The following is a 25,046-nucleotide window of genomic DNA, read 5'->3' as shown; positions in this document are numbered from 1 at the left end:
AAGCCAAAGGAAGCCTTCAACCCACACTGCTTGCTCCCAACAGTTAAACATGGCGTTGGATCTGTTGTGGTATGGGCAGCCATCTCACAGGAGTCATTAGCCAGCATAGTAGAAGTATGGAATTCTCAGTGGGATTCATGGAATATGGAGGCATTATAGGCAAACATTGTTCCTTGCCATTTTAGTCAAATATTGTTAAAAGATACCTCCTATACTCCAAGATGATAATGTTCCCATACTCACTGCTAATCAAATTCAAAAGTGGGTTCATGAACACTGAGATGAAATCAGCCACCTTCCACGGCCACCGAAATCACCAGATCTATGAGAAGCTTTGGTGCGTAGAGTGCAGAGTAGCTTTCCACCTCCTTCGTCTCTCAAAGGAGGCTTTCCCTGTAGAAAAGTGGTCCAAGTGTTTTTAATGTGGTTATGTTTGAAACAAATGCGGACATTCTTGATGTCAGTTACTTCACTCCTTCACAGATTTTTCTTCATCTATGTTTACCTGTGCAATTCTAATGTAAAGGACTGTCATGGTTCTTGAACAGGGGAAATGTTTGGTTGGATGCACCAGGCATTAACAAAGAATCCTTAAATAGGCCACTCTACCCATGAATGTCTGGTAACACTTGCCTATTTAAAAATAAAACTTTACAATAATGGCAACTTTCAGTTTAAAATATTTTCATAAGAAAATATTTTGCAGTAGAAATACCATTGTTTCAGCTGATGACCGAATTTTCGAAACCGAATGTATTGTTTTCTATGTTATTTATTTATTTATTTAATATAGCTAGCATTTGTGCACATGCTACAATTATTAGCCGCCGCACTCTTGCTTTGCCGCTCTAGGGTTACACAAGTTCATGCAGCGCAAGGTAGAGGAGGCTTTGCGCCGCCGCTATCCGGGCGGAGCGTGAACTCTGTGAACGTAACCTCTGTCACAAGACCAAGTCGGTCCTGCGAATCACATGACAGCTCGGGAGTCTCCTGACTCGCTTCTCCCGATTGTTTTGTCGTAGGGGTATTATTGCAGGAATAAGATGGCGGCGGAGAGGGAGCCTCCACCGATGGGAGAAGCAGGGCAGACCGACTTCAGGGAAGTGGAAGACGCAGAGGATCTCTTTGTCAGTACTGCCTCAACGCTCGAGGTGAGAATGGCGTTAGCCAGTGCGCATCGGTGCAGATGATCTCTCTAAATACGCGTCGCCGTAGCCGCGGATGCTCGGGGAGAATTTCAAAGGGATGAACTTCATTATGGGCACTTTTCTCTTGTTGTACCTAGCTGGTTAGCCAACTAGCTACGTTATAATAATGTCAGGCCATTCTAGTTAGCTAGCTACCACTTGGCACATAACAGTTTTCTCACAAAACAGATTATCATCAGTTATTTTTCAGTAGGGGGTTGCCGGCTGCAAGTACGCATGTGTGAGAGAAGGTTTGTGCAAGTCTGCTGTTTCACTTCCTGGTGGATTATGTGGGATATGGAAAAGCAATAGAAAAAAAAAACCTCGCACTGCCACGTATAAAATAGTGGAAAAAAGGCTGCTGATGCATGTAACAGAACTTGTTTGTCGACATGGAGCGCTCATTCATGGTATTCAGTAATATAAGAACACTGCAGCTCCAGAGACTTGGGGAATGAGTTGCCTTTTGTTATCATAATGAAGTACTCCTCTTTAATGACGGTTATAATTATTTTTAATGCACACATCGTAAATACGTGACAGGTCCAAGCTACCTTTTACAATTACTAGCTGTAATAAGTAGCTAATTTGTTAGATGCGCGGTTGCCACATTCAGCTGTTAATTGGCCTTACTGTTGTCCTGTCTTCATTACTTTTATGATTCATTAATTAGGTCAAGGGCAAAGTGGAGGTCTACTTCCCATCTGCAGGGTCAGCACAGGTGAAGTAGTAGTGCATTAATTTACACTTTCTCCATAGGTTTGAATCCATACACAGTCTCCTCCCCTGTTTCCACTCTCAGAGCATTACAGCCCTTCCTTACAGTAGTTTAGTTAATTGAATGAAAGGCATTTGCTGTATACTTCAACTAATGCACCATTCAGTAACCACAACAATTTCCTGTGAGCTTGTGAGCGTTCACGCTGTGTGAACTTCACTAGCTTCTTGTGGGCAGAATTCTAGAAGTCTCCCTCATGCACATTCTGCTTGTAAATTGCAAATACTGCAAGGCACCTTGCATTGTGTTGCTTCTCAGCTGTACTAAAATAAATCAAGAGTGAGGCATGGTAGTGTCCCTACAAAATGTTCAGCTTTACTCGCTGCTGCCCTGGCTCCAACGCAATGGTTTGATAGGGGCGAAATGCATTTGCTTTCAGATTGAGACAGTGAACCACACTGACACATGTTTATCCAGCCTTATATTGCTAGGGGGATACCACCTCTAGGCAACATGAACCTGTGTTTCTAAGTTTGCACCTGGTGCTGTTAAGGTCTTCAGTCCAGTTTTGAAAAGCGAATGGTCGTACTAGTTACCATTCTTTGTGACCCTGCTTGGTCCATGTTCAGCAGTGGTATTTACATGGAACGTCTGCTGTAGAGCTGGTAAACAACTCTGAACGCGCATTGACACACCCATGCTTTCTAAGGACAGACGTCCGCTTCTCTAACCTTCATCGTCACCATTCCTGGCAGGGCAGTCATGTGTTTCCCTTGTGAGCCTTTTACAGTTGGGAGGGTTCATGGCAAAGATGGCCTTTCAAAACAGTTTCCCATAAAGGAGTGACACAGGATGGATGTACTCATTAACCAAGTCAGCCTTTGACTTTGCTTAGTAAGTGGATCTCCTTGACCAGGTCAAGAGAATAGCTCTGAAAGCATTTGGCTGGGTTTCTTTGACCCAGTCTGCTTTGCTGGAACCAGGTTTCATATGTCACTGTGATTCATTAATGTCTTAAGGTTGTCACACCTAGGCTTAGGTAGGCCACCTTGGAGCCGATGATAACCCCCTGCTGGACTAGTAAAGTCTGAGTGCTGTTTGATAGTTGTTTGTACTTCCTTAAAGCCAGCCAGGTCATATTTCTGCAGGCAGTTGAAATGGCCTAAAATGAGGGAAGGATTTCTGCAGACCTCTCAGTGTCTTGTCTTACTGGTGTGTAGGCAGACCTGTTCATTACTGCTGTGTTTTACTGCAGTGGCTGTCCTTGGTAGAAATCATCATCTTTTGCTAGTTTAATGTCATGTGCTGAGGGACAAATTTCCTGTCTCCTCTGTTGTCCTCAGGTGACCGAGTCGAGGAAGCATGTCTTTAGCACTCTGACTTCCTATCTTTATTTTTTCAGCTTTTCCATTGTCCCTGGTTCATTTAAATAGCCTTTTTTTCTGTTAACTTGGCAAAAAAAGAAGGACGTTGGGTGGTTGTTTCTGCTTAAACAAGTGATAATTGAATAAAGTGTCTTCATCTTGGCAGTAGCTCATGGAGTGCTTTGCCCTGCTATGTCTCAGAGATGTAGGACTAATGATCTCTCCCAGTGCTTGACTTTTAGATACAGTATACATCATGGTGTCAAGTGCAAGCTCACACACATGGGTCAAATGCTTTCTGATATGACCCTCCCTGGTGTTCTTGAAACCTGACTTTCTTCCCCACCCAGTTACTGTTCTGGCCAAGATTTTAATATAACATAATGGTTGCAGATATGGTTCATTGCATTGGTTATCTTTTGATATTTTTAGAGTTAGCCCAGGCCCCAGTTTGGCATTGAGGCAGTTTTATCTGCACCTGTTGCAGGCACACTCTTGGTAATGTGTTAATTAATTGCATGCATTACGTTTAGCTGATTAGGTAATGTAGGAATACTTTTTCTCAAATGTACACTCAAGTACAAAACTTGATTATGCCTACTAGCCAGTAGCAAATTAACTGTTTGTGAGATAACTCTGACAGTGTAAACATTTCTAAGCATGTGCAGCCTACCATAATTCAAGTAAAAAATGAACGTTGCAGCCTATGTATCTTAAAACAGTTGATTATGAGCTACTGATGGATGTTGCTGTTGTGTGGCATTTGTGGGACAGACAGGTGAGTTGAGTACTGCTTTCTGTAGTGTGGAGGAGGGGAAATCTAAGCCCACAGTAGCACAGCACCACCCTTACCTGCATGGACACTGTGCTTGGCTATGTGGAACAGCACATGGAATAGACCTTGACTGACAAGCTCAGAACAATGCGGGTAGACATAAGGAGAAAGGACAGTTAGTCCAGCAGACAGATGGGCATAAATAACCATTTTACAAACGTTAGATCAGGAGCTCCCTGTAAATAATATAGCAACTGTTGCTAGCTGGCTAAGTGAAACTTTTTTGTGACTGCTCAACAATATTGAATACCTGCATTTCTGGACAAGCCTCCTTTTCCCCCCACACTGTTTAGGATTGGTATGGCCAGTGGTTGAAGTGGTTGGAACTGTGCTTTGGTTTGCCTATCTTCAGGGCTGTCTTTAATCAATATTTCATACTTTGTATCTTTTATTGTCTATCCCAGTCCAGTCCCTCATCCCCAGAACCAGCCAGCTTGCCTGCGGAGGACATCAGCGCCAACTCCAACGGACCTAAACCAGCAGAGATCTTATTGGATGATGAGCAAGAGGATCTCTTTGCTGGTAATCATACTCCTTTGACTCATAGTTCAGTGAAATTGATATATGTATCATATGACTATGGTTAGTATATGGCATAGACACCTCAGATTTTGTGCAGAATTTTTGAAAGATGAAAAGTATTTTTAATACTAAAGGTCTTGCTTAACATATTTCAACTGCATCAAAGCATATTGTATGCTTTTGATTGCCTTAAATTTCCTCTGTTGACTTGGCCTGCGATAAAACACTGGCAATTAGACTGCATGTTTAAACATAACATACGTAATTGCTAGATAGATTATGACATGTGCTCTCACTATTACTGGGTTGATGTTTTTGTACTGCTGTGGAAAGCAGTGGTTATCCACCACAGCCTGTATAAGAATTCTTAGAGGTAGACACTGACACTCAGGCAGTCACTTTCCAAATGCAGTTTTAGCAAGCCTGTGTCACGGTAGTCTTCAAAAAGCAACTGAATCAGGAAATGGTTCACTCCATGGCAACTAGACCATTAAAAAGGTGATTTGTTGCCTGACTATGTCAGCTTCTTTAAGAAAAATTCAACTTGGATTTTTGGGCTCAGCTCAGTTCAGAAATGCAAGTCTATTTTAAAAATCCCCTTAGTGCTCTGACTTGGCAAAGTGGCCTCGTTTGAAAAAATACCCTGGGCTCTGTTTTAGTTGTAATGTTTATAGGACCTTATTTGATTCCTAATGGCAGTGGGTTTTTAAAATTAGGAGTCAATTTAGAATATTTTGCTCAAAAAACGTGAGGCCTGTCAGAGTATTCAATTATTTTTTGATGTCAGATATATCAGGATTTTGTATTTTTTTTTTTACCTATTCTAAGCTGAAATAATTTACGTGAAGGCCCCAGAGAAATGCTTGATGCTGATGAGTTCTTTGATTTGGCAAAGGAAGCAAAAACTTTTAGAATCCTGTCATTTTATATTTTTGGCAAATGGCAAAGTTGCACTGTTCATGTAATGCACACAAAGTAGAAAAATGAAACTTCACTTTGGCATTGCATGGGTTTAGATCTAGAGTTAAGTATGACACCCTGCACCTCCAGTGGCGCTGGTGTGGAATTTAAGAGCTATTTGGGAGTCAAATGTGCAACACCAGTTGAGGCATTTAAATTGCACTCAGTTTGGATTTTACGTTCAGAGTTGCCTTTTCACAAAGGATGACCTTTGCCAGGTCACAGCTTGAAGTGGAAATTTAAATAACAACAATGAGTGTAATTGTTGAATTAAGTAGAAAGCGGCAGCAGTAGATTAGTTTGTTTTCCTAGGAAAATCTGCCATAGTTGTACATTGATATGTTACTGGTTTAGTTAGTAAATGTCTTCAGCTGTACTGAATTTTACACTTTAAAGAACACTAGGCATGAATTCACAATGTGAAGCGAATTCATATGTCCAAAACTTTACAAATCCCAGTTTTTGCATGGATCAGTGCTTTCCTTTCATTCTTTTTCTCTTAGTACCGTAGAACACGTTTCTCATTCATTTCTGTCTTCATTTCCCTGCAAAGGTTTACAAGTAGGCATTTTTTGGTGGGTAAAAAATATGCACATTCTTAAGAAACAGGTTTACTCTTTAGAAAAAAAGTTACTTTTGACTGTTCTTTGAACTGTTGAACTTTTTAAACTTTTTTTTTACTGTTGGTCTAAACTTCTAAAGTTTTACCTGTTCATTGAATAGCTCTCAGGAATTAACTTATTGGATGACATCTACATTCAGAAAAATGCATATGTGTCTGTTTTGTGCAGAGTAGTTTGCATTGTATGTCTGTTTTGCATGCTTGAGGTAGCACCTCACTCTGTTGTTTTTCTGTTTCATTCTTGAGTATGTGCTGAGTGCCTTTGTTTAATTTCTGTGTGTGTTGTGTGACCTCATTGTTGTCTCTGTTCTCAGAGGCCACAGAGGAAGTGTCCCTAGACAGTCCAGAAAGGGAACCCATTCTGTCGGATGACCCATCTCCCGCCATCACTCCAGTGACCCCAACAGCACTGATAACACCCCGGGTTGAGCCTAAGATCATCTCCGTCCCCGCCATGTTTGAAAGATCCTTAGACGAGGTGATCCTTACTTAAAGCCCTACTCTGAAATGGCTGAAAAGCATTGAAGGAAGTAGAGATACACTTCACATTTAGCTTAGCTTGTTACAAGTCAGAGGCATTTGGTGTGGGAATTAGGCCTCTGGGTGCAAGCCTGGAGCATTGTGGATTCTGAACCTTGATTGGACACTTGGAAGTGGGGTATTAAACTTGGAAGAGGTCTTTAAAAACCCATCTGTTAATGTGCTTTAAAATTTGTGAAAAAGGTTGAAACTATTAGAGTAATTCATGAGCAGGGACAAATCTGTCTAGTGCACAGCATCTAGCGTGTGGAATTTCACTGTTTCTCTTCACAGCTTACTTCTTGTACAAGGATGTATGTTGTTTGAAAACAACAGATCCCAGAGATCCCATCATGAGGGTGGGCATGCCATGCATTTAACAGGCTTAATGCAATTTATGTGGTCTGTGAAATCATTCCACGTGTTACCTGTCAAATGAGCATACCTACAGAGATTTTTCTGCTGAGTTGTAAGCAATTTTAAGCTCTGTTAATAATTAGTGTAATGATGTTGCATTGATAATATTTCAGAGGCTCTTGAATATAAGTTATCCAAAAGCCTTGGTTCTTTATCTTGCTATACTGCGGATCAGCAAAGGAAGAGTTTTGGAAGGAATATCAATTACAAATTTGGATTTACTTTAGCTGCAGCAGTGGGGTGAGAATTATGGACATACTGTATACCAATAACTACTAATAACGAAAACTGGCAAGGATCTCCATATCAATACAAAATGAAAACACTTTTAAGATTTAGTGAAACATGAGATGACAAAATCCCTTTAGCTTTTCCATTCTTTTCTATTCTATCGCAAGCTAATGACAGTCGACAAAATAACACTGAACCTTTTGAAGACTCCCTATCCATATATTTCCATGCACTTGGAGCTTTGTTTTGAATGATTCTGAATGATGGATGTAGTTTTGTAGCAGTTGAATTTGGTACAATGAACATTTAACTCTCATTTCATTGGTAAGCTTGCACTTTTCAGTGAAATTAATAACCAAGGTTGGTTGTTTTTTTTCCTGCTTATTTTTTGAGACCTTCTTAATTCAAAACTCTGAGGAACCGTCCTTATGAAATATTTTGCTGATTATATCCGAATTCTGACTGTCAGTTAAAATGGTGAAGTATGGTTGGTAAGTGTTTGTGTGAGAGATCTTCCTCAGTAACATGTGTTTTAATTCCTCACAGTCTGAAGAGGAAGCTGGCGGTGATACTTTTGACATCCATATTTCTGTGTCTGATCCAGAGAAAGTTGGTAAGTCTCTTGAGAATGATGGCCTTGTTGAATTGAAAATGATGCCATTCCACTTTCAGTTTAAGAATAAAGAATGGCAACAGGATGTGTGCAGGTTTGAGTAAATATATTCTATTTTTAATAGTCTTTTGCTGGGTTGAATCCCCTCACCCTTCATGCAGTAGTATTCTCTGAAAGTTCAGATTTTCTTGCCCTACATGAGAAATCGGTGATGTTGTTTTAAATTTATATTTGGTGGACAATTCACAATATTTTGTCTGAAAACAAAGAAGAACTGGCTGCCTTATGTATGTATTTAGAGCCACCTGTTCCCCTCTGAAGAAATGGTGTGTAAGTCACGTTTCCCCTTGAGATACCGTCTAACTTCCCTTACTATTATTTTAAAAAGGAAGCATAAACATTAAGAAAAGTCTATGCTATTAACAGTAATTGCACATTTATTAACCATTAAATACAAGAGTTTAAAGACAATACATATCTGATCATTGTTATCAACTATGTACTGTATACTGCTGTACTCTTTCTAATACCAGTGTATAGTAACCTTTCTCTTATCTCTGCTGTGTAGCATGTCTTTATTCTTTAAGTGTTATGGGTCTTAAAATTTTCACATGAACTGAAAATTGAGAAACTGATGAAATGCCAAAATAAAACATCTTTAAACTGTGCATTACATTGATTACTAGCTACATTATGGTTCTACATTTTTTCCAGTATGCATATATCAGTAGATGCTGACTGCTGCGGGGCTCTGTAGAAGCTCTGGCTTTGCATTGTGGGTGTAACTAGAAAAAAACTGACGAAAGGTACAATTAAAGCCAAATTGCATAATGATGTCACAATGTGCACAACATGACCCACCTCCAGTAAGATTCAGTTGGAGGGAAAAAAAAAAGTTGGCCGCAGAGCTTAGAAGGTAGGGGTGGCTAGCTACAAGGATGGCGACAAACAGGTGAAGAACTCATCTCACGTTTGTTACTGGTACCATTTACCAGGCAGATATTCAATGACGTGTGACAAATCCGTCCCAGATTTGTCTGCAAGATCTTTTTTTAGATGTTTCCAAATTATGAGAGGCAACCTTAGACTGTGCTTAGAAGTAGCATACAAACATTTGCCTTGCTGGGTAATATCATAATAGCACAGGAATTGCCTTCACCTTAGTTGCAGTCATCTGTGATGTGCTGTCCTATTTTGCAGTACATGCTGCATAATTACACAGCTATTATAGGAGACATTTTATTTCATTGCTGTTATATAATTGCTGTGGTTCATTGCATTGCATTATGGAAAATGTAGTAAAAAGTTAATGAATAACTAAATAGGAAATTAGAATATCCTGTTTTTAACATAGCTTGCAACAGTTTTTTGTTTTATCAAGATGTACATATTCAGGAAATGATTGTACTGTAGATTGGCAGGAGTGGCAATATTGGCCTAATGGGCCACCCTCTTTTTACCCTCCATTTTTCTTCTGTTATTTCCCCCTTGGAAAGCCTCTTTGGATGGGGGGATGGGGGTGGTTGACAAGAATCTGCCTCATGGCCAAGTGGTCAGCCAAGCAGGCCTTCACCAGAGATGCTGTTCTCTCTAAAATCAATAGACCTTTTCAAACATGGTCTGTTGTTCTGTTGCATTTTGTCTCTCTCTGGCCTGCAAGAATTACAGTGAGGGCTACCTTTGTCTTTACTTAAAGTGTGGGTTTCTCCAAGCAGATCATTGCAAGTATTGATGGAACAAGTGCTTCACCGCAAAATATTCTATTCTAAAGCTACTCAGTAATTTGACTCACACCCAAGACTTAAGACATTTCTGGCTGACCCCAGAAATGCAGTAATTGTGAAATTCAGGGTATTAAACTGTATTAATCTGTGGAGCAGCCATTGCTTGAAATCTGAAGTGTTAAAGTGTAAAGGTAATACCTGTGTAGTACAACCTTACAAGTAACATTCATGCATCAATTTGGAAGGAGCAGGAAGGAGTAGACTTTGAATTGGACAAAAACAGAAACAAATAGTGCAGATCAACAATCTAGTCAGTCAATGTGTTACCTAGGATATTTGTGCTTACTCTGATTGAGCATTCTCTGTTTCAGCTGCCTACTTAAAAAAAAAATAGTTAGCCAGATTGGGATGTGATGTTACATTCTTTCATACTGGCTTGTACTTCCATTTGTGGCAAGGCTGAAATTTCAGTGAGGATGCTGAATTGCTTTCTGCTGAGTGCAATTTAATACCTATAGTAATGCAGTACATTCTGGGAGCCATTTTCATGTGTATTTAACCACAGAGCAAAGTTTGTAGTGGCTAGAGAAATCATCTGACATCTGAATTTCTGTAGAAGGAGTATCATTGTCACTGCTTCTCAGGTTTTTCTTTTGACCCTGCCGTGCCAATGCCAGTGGCATACAGGGCATCAATTCTGTGTTAGATCGATTAAGTGAGGATTGACCGACTGTGGTTTCTGGACACTTTTACCATTTTCTTGAATTAATTGTAAATCCCTGCCGTAGTGTATTGAATACATCAATATAATTGTTTTACTTTCAGTTTTTAGCAGTTACGGATGATTCTCTGTCATTTTCCTTTTCTTTTCCAAAGGGGATGGGATGAACGCTTACATGGCATACAAAGTAACAACAAAGGTAAGAAAGTGCTTTTTACATTCTTAGGTGTCATGTCTTTCACTCTCTGCATTAATTGAGTTTCTTTCTACATCTCCTTTTATGTATGTTATATGCCTTGTTTTGCTTTGTCACCATGTTTCAGGAAAACAGTGTAAAGTTTGTGATAAATTTTAGTGACTGAATATTAATCATGGGTTTTTCCTTTCTCATTGTCTCATGTAGACATCCCAGCCAATTTTCAACAGGGATGAAGTTTCAGTGAAAAGAAGGTTTAGTGACTTTCTTGGATTGCATAGTAAGCTTGCCACCAAGTATATGCATAGTGGATACATAGTTCCTCCTGCTCCCGAGAAAAGCATTGTGGGTAAGTCATTTATGATTTCTTATTCATTTCTTTTATGCTACAAAACAATGATTCAATCTTCAGACCCTGAGTTTTTTTGCTGGTAGTGCTCCACTGCCCATAATTGAGGTTGTAGGTATCTTGAAATATTAGTTTGTTCCCATTTGATTCTCATCACAGATGATGCAACCATTTGAATCTAGATTAATCTGATGTCACATAACGGTAAAGGAATGATCCAGAAAATTTGTTGAAAAGCTTGCAAATATGTTTCTAGAGCAGTAGACAGCCAGCCTATTTCAGATAGCTAACTATATGCTTGACCACACTCTGCACGTAGCTAGATATCTGCACTCAAATATGACATCAAAGTTCAAATTATTTGCTAAATAACAGCTCCACAGAGCTGCTATTTACCACCAGTAGCAGGAGCAAAACTTCACAGAAAAAAATAACAAAAACGCTTCCTTAGAAATGGATAATCTTTTGTGCCATGAAGTGCTCACCTTTGAATAAAGGTCTGATGTAGACTGTAGATAGGTTGTCCCTATCCCAATATCGAATATTTGGGGTGATTGGAAGCTAGAGATGTGTCAATTCTAAATAACAAGTTTTGAACAGATTTTAAAATTTGGTAAAAACTCTTAACATTAAGTAAATAATGCTTTAATTACTGCAGCGAGAGAAATAATCACTTCTTCCGTGGTGTGTATGTCATGGTGGTATTTTCGTTGATCATTTTAATTTGTTCTTTGGGGAACATTAACAGGCATGACAAAGGTCAAAGTGGGAAAGGAGGACCTGTCATCGGCAGAATTTGTAGAGAAACGAAGATCGGCATTGGAAAGGTAACTGGAAAAACACTCCATTGTCAAAACGTGTTTTCTCCGCTCTGTGCAAAATTGATACTGCTTTTCGAGTTTATTTTATTTGACCGACCAAAGTCCTTCTCTTTTGTCTATTACGTTTTTTTTTTCTCACCTTGTGTTGGTGTAATCTACTTTATTGTTTTTTTATTTGGTTTCATTTGCAACCTCTTAGTTTCCCCTCATTGGCGTAGGCTCTGGTTTAACCTCCTCAGACTGTCAATATCTTGTCTGCAGCCAGTGTAGAAAATAAACAAAAGCCTGGGGAAACTAAACAGCTAGTTGGGCCCTCTCAACATTAGTGACTGTGCAGATCAGGAATTTCATCTTAAAATGGTTCATTATGTGAAATGTGCTCATGTTTTCTGAGTGGCAGATGTTCACTTGCACACGTTGAATTTAACTGTCTATATTCTTTAGAATGCTAACTTGTTAGATGGAACTGTTGGAATAGGTAAGTTTGAAAAGGAATACAATCGATTCGTAGCTCTTGAAAGCACTCCCAGTTTAAACCTCTTGTGAGAGAACTCATATTTCATTCAAATTTCGTTAATATGCAATAAATATATTGTATTACAAACTGTTTTCCATTCTGCGAGAGATCACAACTGTCTGGCAAGTTACTAGCAAAAAACTGCTATAGCTACATATACTTGGTTTGTATTGTATAGAAATAGATGTTCTGAAAATATGAAATATAGGTTAGGCAGGTTAACTGTATTAAGTAGCTGCAGATATTTGGCTGGATGGCTATATGCACTGCGTATTACCCTTTCTATTTACAAAGGAAATAGTGCATTAGCAGTAATTTTCAGTGAATATACATATTTTAAACATATATTTATAAACATATGAACAAAATAAAAATATTTTGAATATAAATGGAATGCATGTATTCACAAATATTTCCAGACATATACATTTATTTGAATGAAAATGGTAGTGATGTAGCATTATCTGAGCAATTTCTATTTTTCTCTGGGCCTCTTAAACATTAAACTAGCATTACTGCATGCCCAGTTTATGCAGACCCCCTCTTAGAATGTTAATGAGTTGACATTTACTTCTGTAAATTTGTTGCTTTCTCTCTAGTTAGATGTTATTCATATTTTTAAAAAGTAAAATGTTTTTAACCGTGATATATTATTGTCCTATATGCTATGAAATGCTTACTAAAATCTCACATACCAGTTGTAGAGCATAACATTTCCAGCTACAAAATCGTTAGCAATGCAGCATTAAAGCAGGAAAGCAGCATGTAGAATTAACACTAGTGTTTGTGTTCAAATGGGGCTGAATGTGTATATTACTTCAGTGAGTATAACAAGTAGGCTTGCACTTGTGACAATTTGTGGCCTTTTGTGTTATGTTTTTTTTTTCCCACATAGATATAATGATGCTCTGTAATGCCAGTTGTTGAGAGAATGGGGTGAAGCGTGCTCGCTGCTGATCCTGTGCTTGTAGATACTTGTTGAAGTAAATTGGGAGCTGGGGCACCGTTTGTGTCCAATTTCATGTGAAAAGGCTTCAGTTTAAAGAGCACTCTTGTTCTGGTCTTTTACGGCAGAAAGGTTAAGCAACACAATATTAGATAAATAATTATCACTGAGCTCACGGGTCTCACTGCTGTCAGCGGTGGGATGCGCAGGCAGTTTTCTCCGGAGCTTTGTCGGATTGCCTTCGGACAGCGCTCTCTGACACGGCTGGTATTTCACACCGCGCTGATTGCCACAGCATTCTCGGTTTTGCACATTCTGATGAATCGAATAAAAATTAAAATTAAGCGAGGCACTGACATTTCTCTGCCCTTTTTATAATCGTATTGATTGACATGAAGGTCAGTGTTAACTGTGGGACGGAGGATGTCAGCTCATAGACTTCAGCTGTTAAAGAACTGTATCCTGATGGCTAAAACAATTAATTTCAACACAAGGTTTATTTCTGGCCAGTCCAGTAAATGCTGAAGTCTTTGTGCGTAAAATACTTTCCTTCTCATATGAACAGGGTAACTTTTTTAAAGCAATCCCAGTTGCACCAAACAATTTATTCTGCATTTTTATTTTGGATGACTGCCATTTATGCCTCTTTGGTTTTGTTTCCATGATAATAGTAATAATGTCCATAATGTCATGATATCATAATTTGCAGTTTTTCAGTTTTTTTAATTTTCAATTTTGAGGAGAATTATCAATGAATAAAGTATAATCTGTTACTTAATACTAGACATCAATCTTGTGAGTGTAGTTTTTCATTTTTAGGAGATTATATTGATGGTTGTTTATCACATGCCTTAACGTTAACTGTGGTCGTATACAGTAGAACTGTGTTTACTCAGTCACGGTATGCATAATGCAAAGTAAAATGTGTGGTAGTAGGGCTGTAAAACATATGGCATCAGATTTTATTTTAAATGTTTTCACATGGCAGGTACCTGATGAGAACAGTAAAGCATCCCATTCTGCTACAAGATCCTGATGTCATACAGTTCCTGGAAAGTTCTGAGGTATTTTGACTTGACATTTCAAGAAATATCCAACGTACATATATGTACATATACCAATATATAAGAATTATATATGTATATATACCAGTACAAAACATATTTGATATAAAACACCTATGGTATAAGTCACTACGCTCTTGTTATTCATAGTCATTCAACATTTATTATTTTTTCACGTCAGAAAAATGGCCTAAAATCCAGATGGTTTGTTAAAAGCTTGCAATATTTGATAAGTTTTTTGGGGAATATGGGGTGCATAACACATTTACATTAGCTGGTTCTACTATATTATCCATGATTTCTTTGGCGAAATGTTGGCAAAAATCTTACAAATTGGCCACTGGAAATTTCACTTTATTTTTTACACATGATCTTTATCCAATTTTTAATCTGAATTGTGAAGGAAAACCTGCTGCATTGAAATGTGTGCTTAATACAAGGCGATCTAATTTCAAGCTTTTGAAGTTTGAGTACGTACATGAGACAGTCTGATTCACTGCTGAGTCTGTCATTTTAAGATTCAGTCATTAACAAATATGCTGTGCAAACATATTGGGTTATTGGAAAGTGAAACAGATTTGAACATGATCTGATAAAAAAACATTGATGCCACCAGGTATTTTTTAATTTTGCAAACAAATTTTTTAAAATTCCTGAAAAATATAGTAAATAGTATATAAAGTACATAAATAGTAAATATAGAAAATGCATTATTACATACACAATACCTTTGTGTATGGATTGCTAAGGGAAAGTTGTTATGTAAAGTTGTATGGGTGCCAAACTGAAGTCATTGTGTGAAATTTGTGCTTTCCAGTTTTGAACAGATTTTCAGATTACCATAACATCTACATATCAAAAATTGACAAGAATTGCTGTACCCAACTTCACAATTTTTCCAATATGCTAGATGCTTTTGCTACCATATCTTGAATTAGCTGTCAAAAACTTAAGTGTCAACTCCTTGTGAACAGTGGGGTAGATTGTCACAATCTGTTGTGCCACCTGCCACATTTCTCCTATTAACATTATTCTTGGCAGTTTTGACTCATCTGTGAATATAGGTTACTGGTTACATTTTTGAACGCCTTGCCTTGCAGTATATTTGGCCTAAAATAGGTGACAATCCATAAGTATGAAAGTTAAAGACATGTTTCAATCATAGTTATGATGTTTTGGAGGTTTTGGTGGCCATTCTGTACCTGGGCTCTGGTCACTGCTGATATTAGCTGTATTTTTGTTAATTGCCCAAAGAAACACCCATGTTGCAGAGTTTGTGTTTTTACATATCCTTTCTTGTAGCTGTTTATTGAAGCAGTTCAATGAAAGTATTATCCTCAAAATCAAACAGTAGGGCCTGACTTATGAAACGAACATGGAATCTTAAGGTTTCAAGTGGAGTTACCCTGCCAACAGACTACACTTTTGCTCTTTTTATGTAATGAAAGTAAGTTTCCAAAAAAAAATCCTTGAATGACTGTAAAGCTGTAAAAATGCATAATGAGTTACTCAAAGTGGAGGACAAAGCACATGATTCTTGGCCTAATAATTCTTAACAGCTTGGAACCTTGAACATTATGAATCAGTTTAGAATGTGTTTATAAGAGCAGGTGAAGGACAGTACTTTGATCAAGCATTCAGCAACACTGCCCTTCCCAAGATATGAACAAATTAGTTATATATGGTTATGATAAAGGTGCAATTCAGAAAAATAGCAACACAAATAAGTTGAGGCCTTGATGTAATGCTTTTGGAGTTAATTTGCATATGATGTGGTCAAAAAAATAGCCAAAAAAAAAAAAAACATCTACTGTTTACCTACCTAGAATAAATTATTAGGCGAAGTTGTAATGGTAAACATTTGCTTGCATGTTACCCATTTGACCAAAACTAAAATGAACAGATGTATTGATCTGTTGGATTTACCGTCTCTTCAAACAGTCAAAAAGCCAGAACACAGGTCAATACTTTGAAACGGAATCACACTCAGCATATTTGTGTGTGTGTGTGTGTGTTTGTGTGTATTCATGTGGTTGTGTGAAATAACTGTATTAATCCCCTGGCAATGAAACAGAAGTGTAGAAAAGAGGGATAAAGGGTTGAAAGCAATTGAAAGCTATTTTTGCCTGTTGTCCCTCTGAGAGTTTTCCAAGTGAGCGTATTAAATTAGATCCTACAGCATTGAAATGTATGGGAGTGGAGAAAACCCCACACTGCTCTCGGCGCGGGGCCTCCCTCTGGGATTGGGTCGGAGCCCCGGCCTGTTAACCGGTTTGTTTGCCCTTATTTGTCATTTTATCCCAGCTGCCGCGAGCGGTTAGCACCCAGGCGCTGAGTGGGGCCGGAATATTGAGGATGGTAAACAAAGCTGCCGACGCTGTCAACAAAATGACAATCAAGATGAATGAATCGGATGTGGTAAGGGCTGATTTTTGGACTTGAATAATGAGACGAATTAATGAGCCTCTCCGCTTGAATCCTAAGGTTGTTTCAGCGAGAAGGATCGGAGTAATACGCCAGGTGCCTGGCCAGCCCATTTTCGTTATTAGGAAAGGGCTTTGTAGTTGTGTGTATATGTATGTTTATACTATTTAATTCTAAATAATACCAGACTATGTTATACTATATAATATATATTTGTATGTACATCAGACCTCATTGTATTCATTTTATTCCTTTCGTTCACACACTTTATTGTTTGCAGACAGATAACCTTACAATTGTGAGAAGTTGCTCTCTTTAAACAAGGCCCATCTGCTTGTGGTTTAAGTCTAAACAGTGACAGTCTTATTGATATCCTGTTCCTTTTGTATTTGTTTGTGTTTTTATCATTGGGTTTTGCTCATTGGTTGACAGGAAGCACTGTTGTCATTTGCCCGTGCGGCATGCTGTTATGGCCATCGATAATATTTGATTATAATAATGAATTGTGTCAGTGTTGTGCACTGGCACTGCAGTCTATCAAAGCGTAGTAATGAAGTTATGAATTGTATTTCTGATTTCACTACACTATATTCCCGTATTGTATTTGACTCAGTGGTTTGAGGAGAAACAGCAGCAGTTTGAGAACCTGGACCAGCAGCTGAGAAAGCTTCATGCAAGTGTGGAAGCACTGGTCCTCCACAGGAAAGGTAAATGTTACCCTGGGTTTGTCCAGTATTTACAAACTGTCTGCTGCTGCTCAGGTTTTACCTGGAAAGTGATATTTACCAGACTAATGTTTACATCGCTGGCCCTCACTCTTTATAGGCCTTCCATACACTGAGTATGGCTACAGAAGCATGTTTATAAGCCTTCTATACACCGAGTATGGCTACAGAAACTAAACTGTATTTAATGAGTTGCCATTTGTAACAATGGTGTATATTCTGTCTCCACATTTTAAAAGTCATTCTTAGTCAAATTTTCTGCTGACTTATTTAGTATTTATTGTAAAGAGCAGTTGAACACATAATGCATTTCCTCTTCCATTTGTACAGCATAATATGTCACTGTAGATTGTATAGAAAAGGCACTATAGGCTTACAGAGAAGGCGATTGTGCTGTTTTTTTTTCTTATGCCATGTGACTCCTGCACATAAATCTTATTCCCCATAATATACAAATTGCAGATCCAGTTTTAAAATAAAGCATTCCAAAAATGGATGTAGTCCATTTTGTAGTATTGTACCGTCTGACTTTGACCACAGATTTATTTGAGGAATATTTAACTCAATGGCACATGTAACCACTGTTTGCAAATATCAAGCAAATTTTACAATACAATAACTGTGGTGTTGTTATTATGGTGCTTTGTCAAGTTGTTTTCCATTGCTTGCCTGTTGAAGGCAAATATTAGTATTCTTAATCTAACCCTCATAAAGCAGAAAGTGTAAAAGATAGGTGTGTCTTTCGGGGCACCTAGAAGCTTATTTGGTTAATACATGGGACACTGTCACTTTACCGTTAGAAGAAGTACGTAATTTCACATTGCTGATAAATGTTCAGTTTTATAAATGGAAAGCATGTAGAAATACAAACTATGAGAGCTACCCTGGATAGGACCAATAACAAATAAATTATTTTTCAGTATTATAAAAACACCAAATGAAAGAGTGACATATGTATACGATGCCAAGCAGTAAGGAGTCAGGAAGACAAAATGGAAGGAAGTCATGCACAGGGTATGTGGTTGTGCTCCTTACCTGAACCTGAGCTGAGCATTTCCCAAACATTCCACTAGAGGAAGATGGAGAGTAAATCACGTGCAAGTAGGAGTGAAATGAATGTATGGAGAGGTTAGGCTTACTGACACGTGGAGTTAAAACTGTACTGGGATCTTTAATTAAATACATGACAAAATGCAGCAGTGAGTAATCATTTCATAAGACTGTTTCAAAAGGTACAGTACAATAAATGAACAACAATGTTGTGTTTTATTAGGATGTAGCAACTTTGTACCATTTAAAAATGTGTACGAGGTTCTTTTGCTTAGTCTTAGTTATCAATAGGCTGATGTTATTTGTGGCGGTAGGCAGTCAAGTGTTCAGGCAGAATTAACAGGTAAACTGATGCCTTGTCAGCAATGTCCTATTCAGCCGACGCATATGTACAATAATCAAAACCTTTATGAGAGGCTGCTGAAAGGCAAATATGCTACCTATTTTAATCTTAATTGCTCCAATGCATGCAATTCGAAATGACTATAATGCAGACACACACTGATTATTTGCATTCACGTGGCATTGTAAAATAAAGCATCATGCTGTCTGAAAAATCGAAGTGCAACTGTAAAGGCCTTCAATATATATTAAAAAATCACTCTGCATTGTTAGAGCTTTACTATAATCCACTTTATACTGATGTGCCCCAGCTGATGTCTACATTATGACTGGTGAAAAAATAGGTTAAATTGATTTTCGTACGTAACTACTAAGAAGAAAGAATATCCTGGTTTCCTGTTCAGTTCAGACAGGATTATCAGTTTATTTAAAATGACAGTGCTCTAACAGGATTCGGAAGCATGGCCCTGTTCAGTCTCCCCGCTCCCTCCACAGAGCTGTCGGTGAACACGGCGTCCTTCGCCAAGAGCGCTGCCATGCTGGGGAACTCGGAGGACCACACTGCCCTCTCCAGGGCGCTGTCCCAGCTGGCCGAGGTGGAAGAGAAGATCGACCAGCTGCACCAGGAGCAGGCGTACGCAGACTTCTACCTGTTCTCCGAGCTGCTTGGGGACTACGTGCGCCTCATCACTGCTGTGAAGGTACTGTCCTCAAGCAAAGGGCAGCTATCTTTGAGGGGGGGGGGGGGGGGTGTAAGCCTCCATTTCCTACCCCAGTCTGAGGCTTGTTAAAAATTGCAAAGAGGGGTGGAGGGACCTGAGAAACTTGGTTACAAGAGACTAAAGGACATGTAATGTCACAGCATGGTGTTGTCTGTCCTGACTTTGAGTGAATTTAAAGGTTTATGAACCAAACACACCGTGTGATGATGGAAGTGTCATTCGCTGTTACGGACCAGGCTGGGTCGGAGATGTGACGTTTGTGCCTTTGTCTCGGGCATGTCCACAGGGCGTGTTTGACCAGCGGATGAAGACGTGGTCCAAGTGGCAGGACGCCCAGGTCATGCTGCAGAAGAAGCGTGAGGCCGAGGCCAAGCTGCAGTTCGGCAACAAGCCGGACAAGCTGCAGCAGGCCAAGGACGAGATCAAAGAGGCAAGGCCCCGCAAGGACACCGCACACCTGTGTTAAGAGATCAGAGCGTTACGCCACAGTGCACATACAGCTCATGCATCCATAAAGTCACCTGTAACACAAGGTGCACCGCGGTTACTCTCAACATGGTATTGATTTGCAAGAGGTGGTCACCAGGGCCAGTGTAGACTTATGTAGCAAACAGGATTGAGTAAAATGGCAGCTGAATTCTTAGGTACTTACAGTATAAACAAATGTTTTGTTTGCATCTATGCATAGCTGTGCCATTCAGCCATGCAGGAGTGCAAACAAGCGATGTGTTGCCAGATGTATAGTCAAAATTTTGTGTTGCCTTTTGCTATTATTATTACATTTTGTATAATGGCCAGCTACCATTCTTTTCAGATTTCAAATCCAATGCAGTATTATTGCACACACTTGCTATTTTTGTCTTTATCTTCCCAATTGAGCATTGTGTCTAGATTTTTTAATAGCTGGAGTAATCATGAAAAGGCTACAGGCCAGCTAACACCCTTTTGCCTTTGTGATCCAAATGTATTGAAAAATGGGAAATACTACTTATTATATATTTGGCCAGAAAAAGTGGCCAAAAGACTTTACCTTGTAAACTTACCTTTCACAGTTGATTGAGAATTGAGAATGCCACAAAACTCTTCATCAGAATTATTCTAAATTTAAATTAGAAGAAGTATGGTATTTTGAATGCTAGAAGTATTTTATGAAAGGCACTTCTATTATTTTTAATAGATTTTAATATTTTTCATTATAGAGTATTTAGTTTTGTTTACATTAAAAAATGTTCACTTTTAAGATTGCTCTCTGTTTCCTTCCTGTGGTCATACATTAAAATATTGAAGCTGGTACTAATCTGAAGTGCTTACAATATAACAGGTGTAGGCAATTATATGAGTGTGAAGGTCACTTGTGCAAGACTGCAGTAAATTCATATTTCTGAATTATTTTGAGCACAAAGCATTTTCAGCTTCTTTAATTTCTGCATTTTCCCTGCCATGCATCACAAAGGAGATTGAGGAGGTAGGACTCCTGAGCTTGTTTTTTCCTTTGTCTCATCAGATTGCATTGTTTTCACCAGAGCACATTGCACAAATTACTAAGTGTCACATGGACTCGTTTGTCAAAATCTGTTAAAATCTCGCAACATTTAAAAACATTACACCTCTTAACATTGCCACTTACCACATTTAGGATTACTGATGTACGACCTTATGCTGTAAACATTGGTTTAGGAATGCATGATTGCATTTCAATAGATTTTGAATGGAAAACTGCTCTGTTGTAAAATGGGTCTGTATTGTTTTGAATGGCTCGTGGTTTAACACGAAAATTGAAATAGAGGTTCTGTTTTTAACACGAAAATTGAAATAGACAGATTTTGTATCAATTACACTTTAGTGTACAAACAGCTTCATGTGACCTTAGATTCCCATTCACAAATACTTGTGTATTTGTGAGCGTAATTCACAGCTTGTTCTGCCTTCATTTTTTCTCAGCTCCATCTCTGCTGCCCTTGTGTGCCTTCCAGTGGAGGCACTACTTGTTCTTGTGTAATGCATTAGACACCGTGGTGTCTACCATCTCAAGCCATTCAACTCAACTCCTCCCCCTGCTTTCAGTGGAATTGATTTTTATCTGTGACAATCATATGAGTCTGATGTCTCTTCAGGTTCACTTGGAAGTGATGCATCGTGCAGTGTAATGAATGCCCCTGGAAGCAAGAGTAGTTGTAAAATGATGCAGCCAGGTTACAATGAGGAAGAGCCCCAGTAACCTCAGGTTCAGTCAGCAGTGATCCTTAAAAGAAATGACACCCCAAGCATTTGCAAAGTGTCATCCTTCCCATGAGCATGTTCTCCATGAAACATCTTCTAAATAATGAAATGACAAATAACATTTCAGATATTGTCCTGGCTATATGTTAATAATTTCAGAATGACAGAAAGTGAGATCATTTCGAATGCATACTTCTGCAGTCTTGCAAAGAATTCTTTTTTTTTTTTCTTTTCTGTCTGAAAATATTTCAATCATGTGACTAAAAGATTGTCCTTGTGTTAGGAATGTAAAAATAATTGATAGTTTGCAAGAGACAGTGTATTACTTTGATGTTTTTTCCATTGTCTACTGTAAGTGCCTTCTCCAAGCACATGTGAGTTGTCTAGTCAGGTATGCACAAATTTTTATTCTGTTGAAATTGAGACCATGTATTCAAAAATATACACTTTAACAGCACACAAACCAAACCTGTCCAGTTTAAAATCACTCCAAATACTCAGTTTTTTTCTTGTTGCCGTTCTGCAACATTTGTTTTTAAAAGGGTCTATCCGTAGGTGATACTTCATATTTCATGAGAGCTGAACAATACATGTTGGGAGAGTTGTGTGTGTAGGTATTGTGAATGAAGCCTTGTTGGTCTGAACAAGAACATTTATCTCCTCTTTGCATGTTTTTTAGTGGGAGGCCAAGGTCCAGCAAGGGGAGAGGGACTTTGAACAAATTTCCAAAACCATTCGCAAAGAAGTGGGAAGATTTGAGGCGAGTATCACCTCTTTCTTAAGGAGACTCCATGATGAGCAAATTTGGCAGCACGGTCCCTCCAATTCTTCAGATCTCCAGTCCACAACATACACTGTTCACATACTGATACTATCTGCCAAATATCTCATTAGTGAAGGTGGTAATTTTTAACTTGTGGGATTTGATAGCAATTGTCATTTAAAGTCTGCTGAAAACCCTGTTCTGAAGTTATAATTGCAAAAGTTTCAAATATTATGGTGTCAAAGGTGTGGATTAAATTGCCTATATTTTCTCTCTTTACGTTTTATGTAGATTGGGTATTTTCCTGGTGTGAATTATAAAGTGCTGTTTGTCACGTAAAGTGCCCAGAATAAAAGTAATCCATGCCATTGGTATTCTACTTATTGACAATAGCTTATTGACTTCATTTTGACTTTTGTGTTGTTTTATATTACCATTTTATCTGCTTTTTTAATTTCTGAATTATTATTCTGTCTCTTGCTATCTGTTCACAGAAAGAACGAGTGAAGGACTTCAAAGTTGTTATTATTAAATATCTGGAGTCACTAGTGCATACACAGCAACAGGTATGCTTTGTTTTTTGTTAAAATAATTTAGTTCACAGGAGATACGACCAAGTGCTTTATGACCGTATACATTTGAAATTAGACATTATTGCATGAGCAATCACCAGTCTGATCCAACCTTAGAGATACTGTCACTGAAATACCACCGTGTAGGCTATGGGGTGTACTTCCACCTGTGCATTTTCTAATCTGAAATATAGACTGTAGACTGAATCTCGTGGAATAAATCGTAGTGAGTTGTAATACGTCTCAACTGTATTAAGTTATCTTTGTAATGTCTTTTTTTCTGTTTCATAGCTGATAAAATACTGGGAGGCATTCTTACCCGAAGCCAAAGCTATCGCATAAACAAAACACTCTTTGCAAACTAGGCCCGGCCGAAGATCCCACCGCTGTTTACGTCAAAATCGCACACTTAAACCAAGATGCACGGAATGAGGAGAATCAGAATGACCACCCAAATAAACCACTATATATTTTGTAAATCGCTCACCTCTCGGTCCTTGTTATTTTGCCCGTGTGCCGTGTCATGAAGAAGCCGCCGTCCTTATTTGAAGCCTAAGGACTGTGGCAGGGGGTTCCGCACACCCTGCTCAGATCAACACTACTGCTTTGTCTTATCACCAGTATGATCTTGGTTTTGTATCCTTTCTTCGGTTTGTTTTTAATTTGTCACTTGATGTGCAATGTTTGAGTATTGGAAAATTTCTGTTGATTTTTTTTTAAAGCCGTGTCTAAAAAAATGCTTTTTTTAAAAAAAAAAAACCTTTCATTTAATGTTCAGTATACATTCCTGTACAGAAACCATTTGATTACTATGATACTAATAAAGGAATGTGCCCCAGTGTGATTGGGTGGTGATATTTTATGCTTTTAAACCTTTAATGATGCAGAACAAGAATGTTTAGGAAAAGAATACTTAGATATTTCAGTGGTGCAATAAGCGCCCATGATTGAAATCAGTTCAAAGTTAGTGATGGAAAAGCATTCAGTACAGTAACCATGTGCTCTTCAACATGAAGGCATGTGGTGAATATTACACTGCTGCTGCAGTTGCAAACACTGCTAGCTTGTGCAGTAACCTTGGATATTTTGCACATGCCCTCTGTGTTTATATTGTATGATGCAACTATTCATACTAATCCTAGTTCAGTAGGATCTCTGTAACCACACGATTCCACTGGATAATGAATGCATACATATGCTACATAATATGCTAGTCATCATAAAACATTTGCAGTAGACAAATGATAAATCATGACAAGTATCAGAGTAATGTAGCTTAAATGAACTACTGATAGGATGAACTCAAATATCTCCAGAAATGCTATTCAGCTGTTAAATTCCCATGTACTAAGTGTAGCATCTACTGAACATTTAGGACTCCATCTTGTGGTGACCTGTGAAAAAATGTGCTATAAACTATCTTTATAAAATGGTTGTCTTCATGCTGGCCACTGCACAAACCTGCTCCCCTTGAAGTGCCTATTTGACTGTCCAAAGGTGTACACTCACCTAATCAGGTGAAACTTCATATGAGGTTTAACCTGAAGTTCACTTTTGTTGTGATATTTATGCATATATCAAGTGTTGGCACGTTTCATGTGATATACAATTTAATTTTAATGATTAATTTCAGCAGTGGCAATTATTAATAAACTTCACATCATTGATGATAATGTACCTCGCCTTTACTTAATAGTTTTAAGTAAAGGACAGATGTCATCATTATTGCCTGTTTTTCATGTTTACCATAATGTTGTTTCTCTCATGAAGAATGAGTCATGAATCCCAATGCCGTGATCAGGGTGCGCTTGGCATCATCACTGGAGCTGAAGGTCAGTTTGAGGTGTGTAAACATGGCTATGATGAGGGCAGTGAATAGATCCTGTTCATGCACCCAAACAA

The 25,046-nt window shown here is 38.4% G+C and overlaps 1 protein-coding gene across 2 annotated transcripts; it reads left to right on the top strand.

The window, feature by feature from the left end:
* The first annotated feature begins 968 nt into the window (after positions 1 to 968).
* On the top strand, positions 969 to 23,973 carry snx2 (sorting nexin 2). Of its 2 annotated transcripts, XM_036526451.1 has the most exons (16): positions 969 to 1,151; positions 4,509 to 4,626; positions 6,523 to 6,686; positions 7,922 to 7,988; positions 10,589 to 10,632; positions 10,837 to 10,978; positions 11,727 to 11,805; positions 14,251 to 14,326; positions 16,631 to 16,744; positions 17,364 to 17,457; positions 19,363 to 19,568; positions 19,876 to 20,019; positions 21,043 to 21,054; positions 22,489 to 22,569; positions 23,067 to 23,138; positions 23,436 to 23,973. In XM_036526451.1, the coding sequence occupies exons 1-16, from the start codon at positions 1,044 to 1,046 to the stop codon at positions 23,484 to 23,486; spliced, it is 1,572 nt and encodes a 523-aa protein (XP_036382344.1). In that variant the 5' UTR covers positions 969 to 1,043; the 3' UTR covers positions 23,487 to 23,973. The 2 variants fall into 2 exon arrangements, with proteins under 2 accessions (XP_036382344.1, XP_036382345.1); XM_036526452.1 differs by lacking the exon at positions 21,043 to 21,054.
* The last annotated feature ends 1,073 nt before the right edge of the window (positions 23,974 to 25,046 follow it).

Source organism: Megalops cyprinoides, chromosome 4, assembly GCF_013368585.1.
Source record: "Megalops cyprinoides isolate fMegCyp1 chromosome 4, fMegCyp1.pri, whole genome shotgun sequence".
NCBI classification, from domain to species: Eukaryota; Metazoa; Chordata; class Actinopteri; order Elopiformes; family Megalopidae; genus Megalops; species Megalops cyprinoides.
The sequence above is the reverse complement of the archived record's forward strand: the minus strand, read 5'-3'. Positions and strand labels throughout refer to the sequence as shown.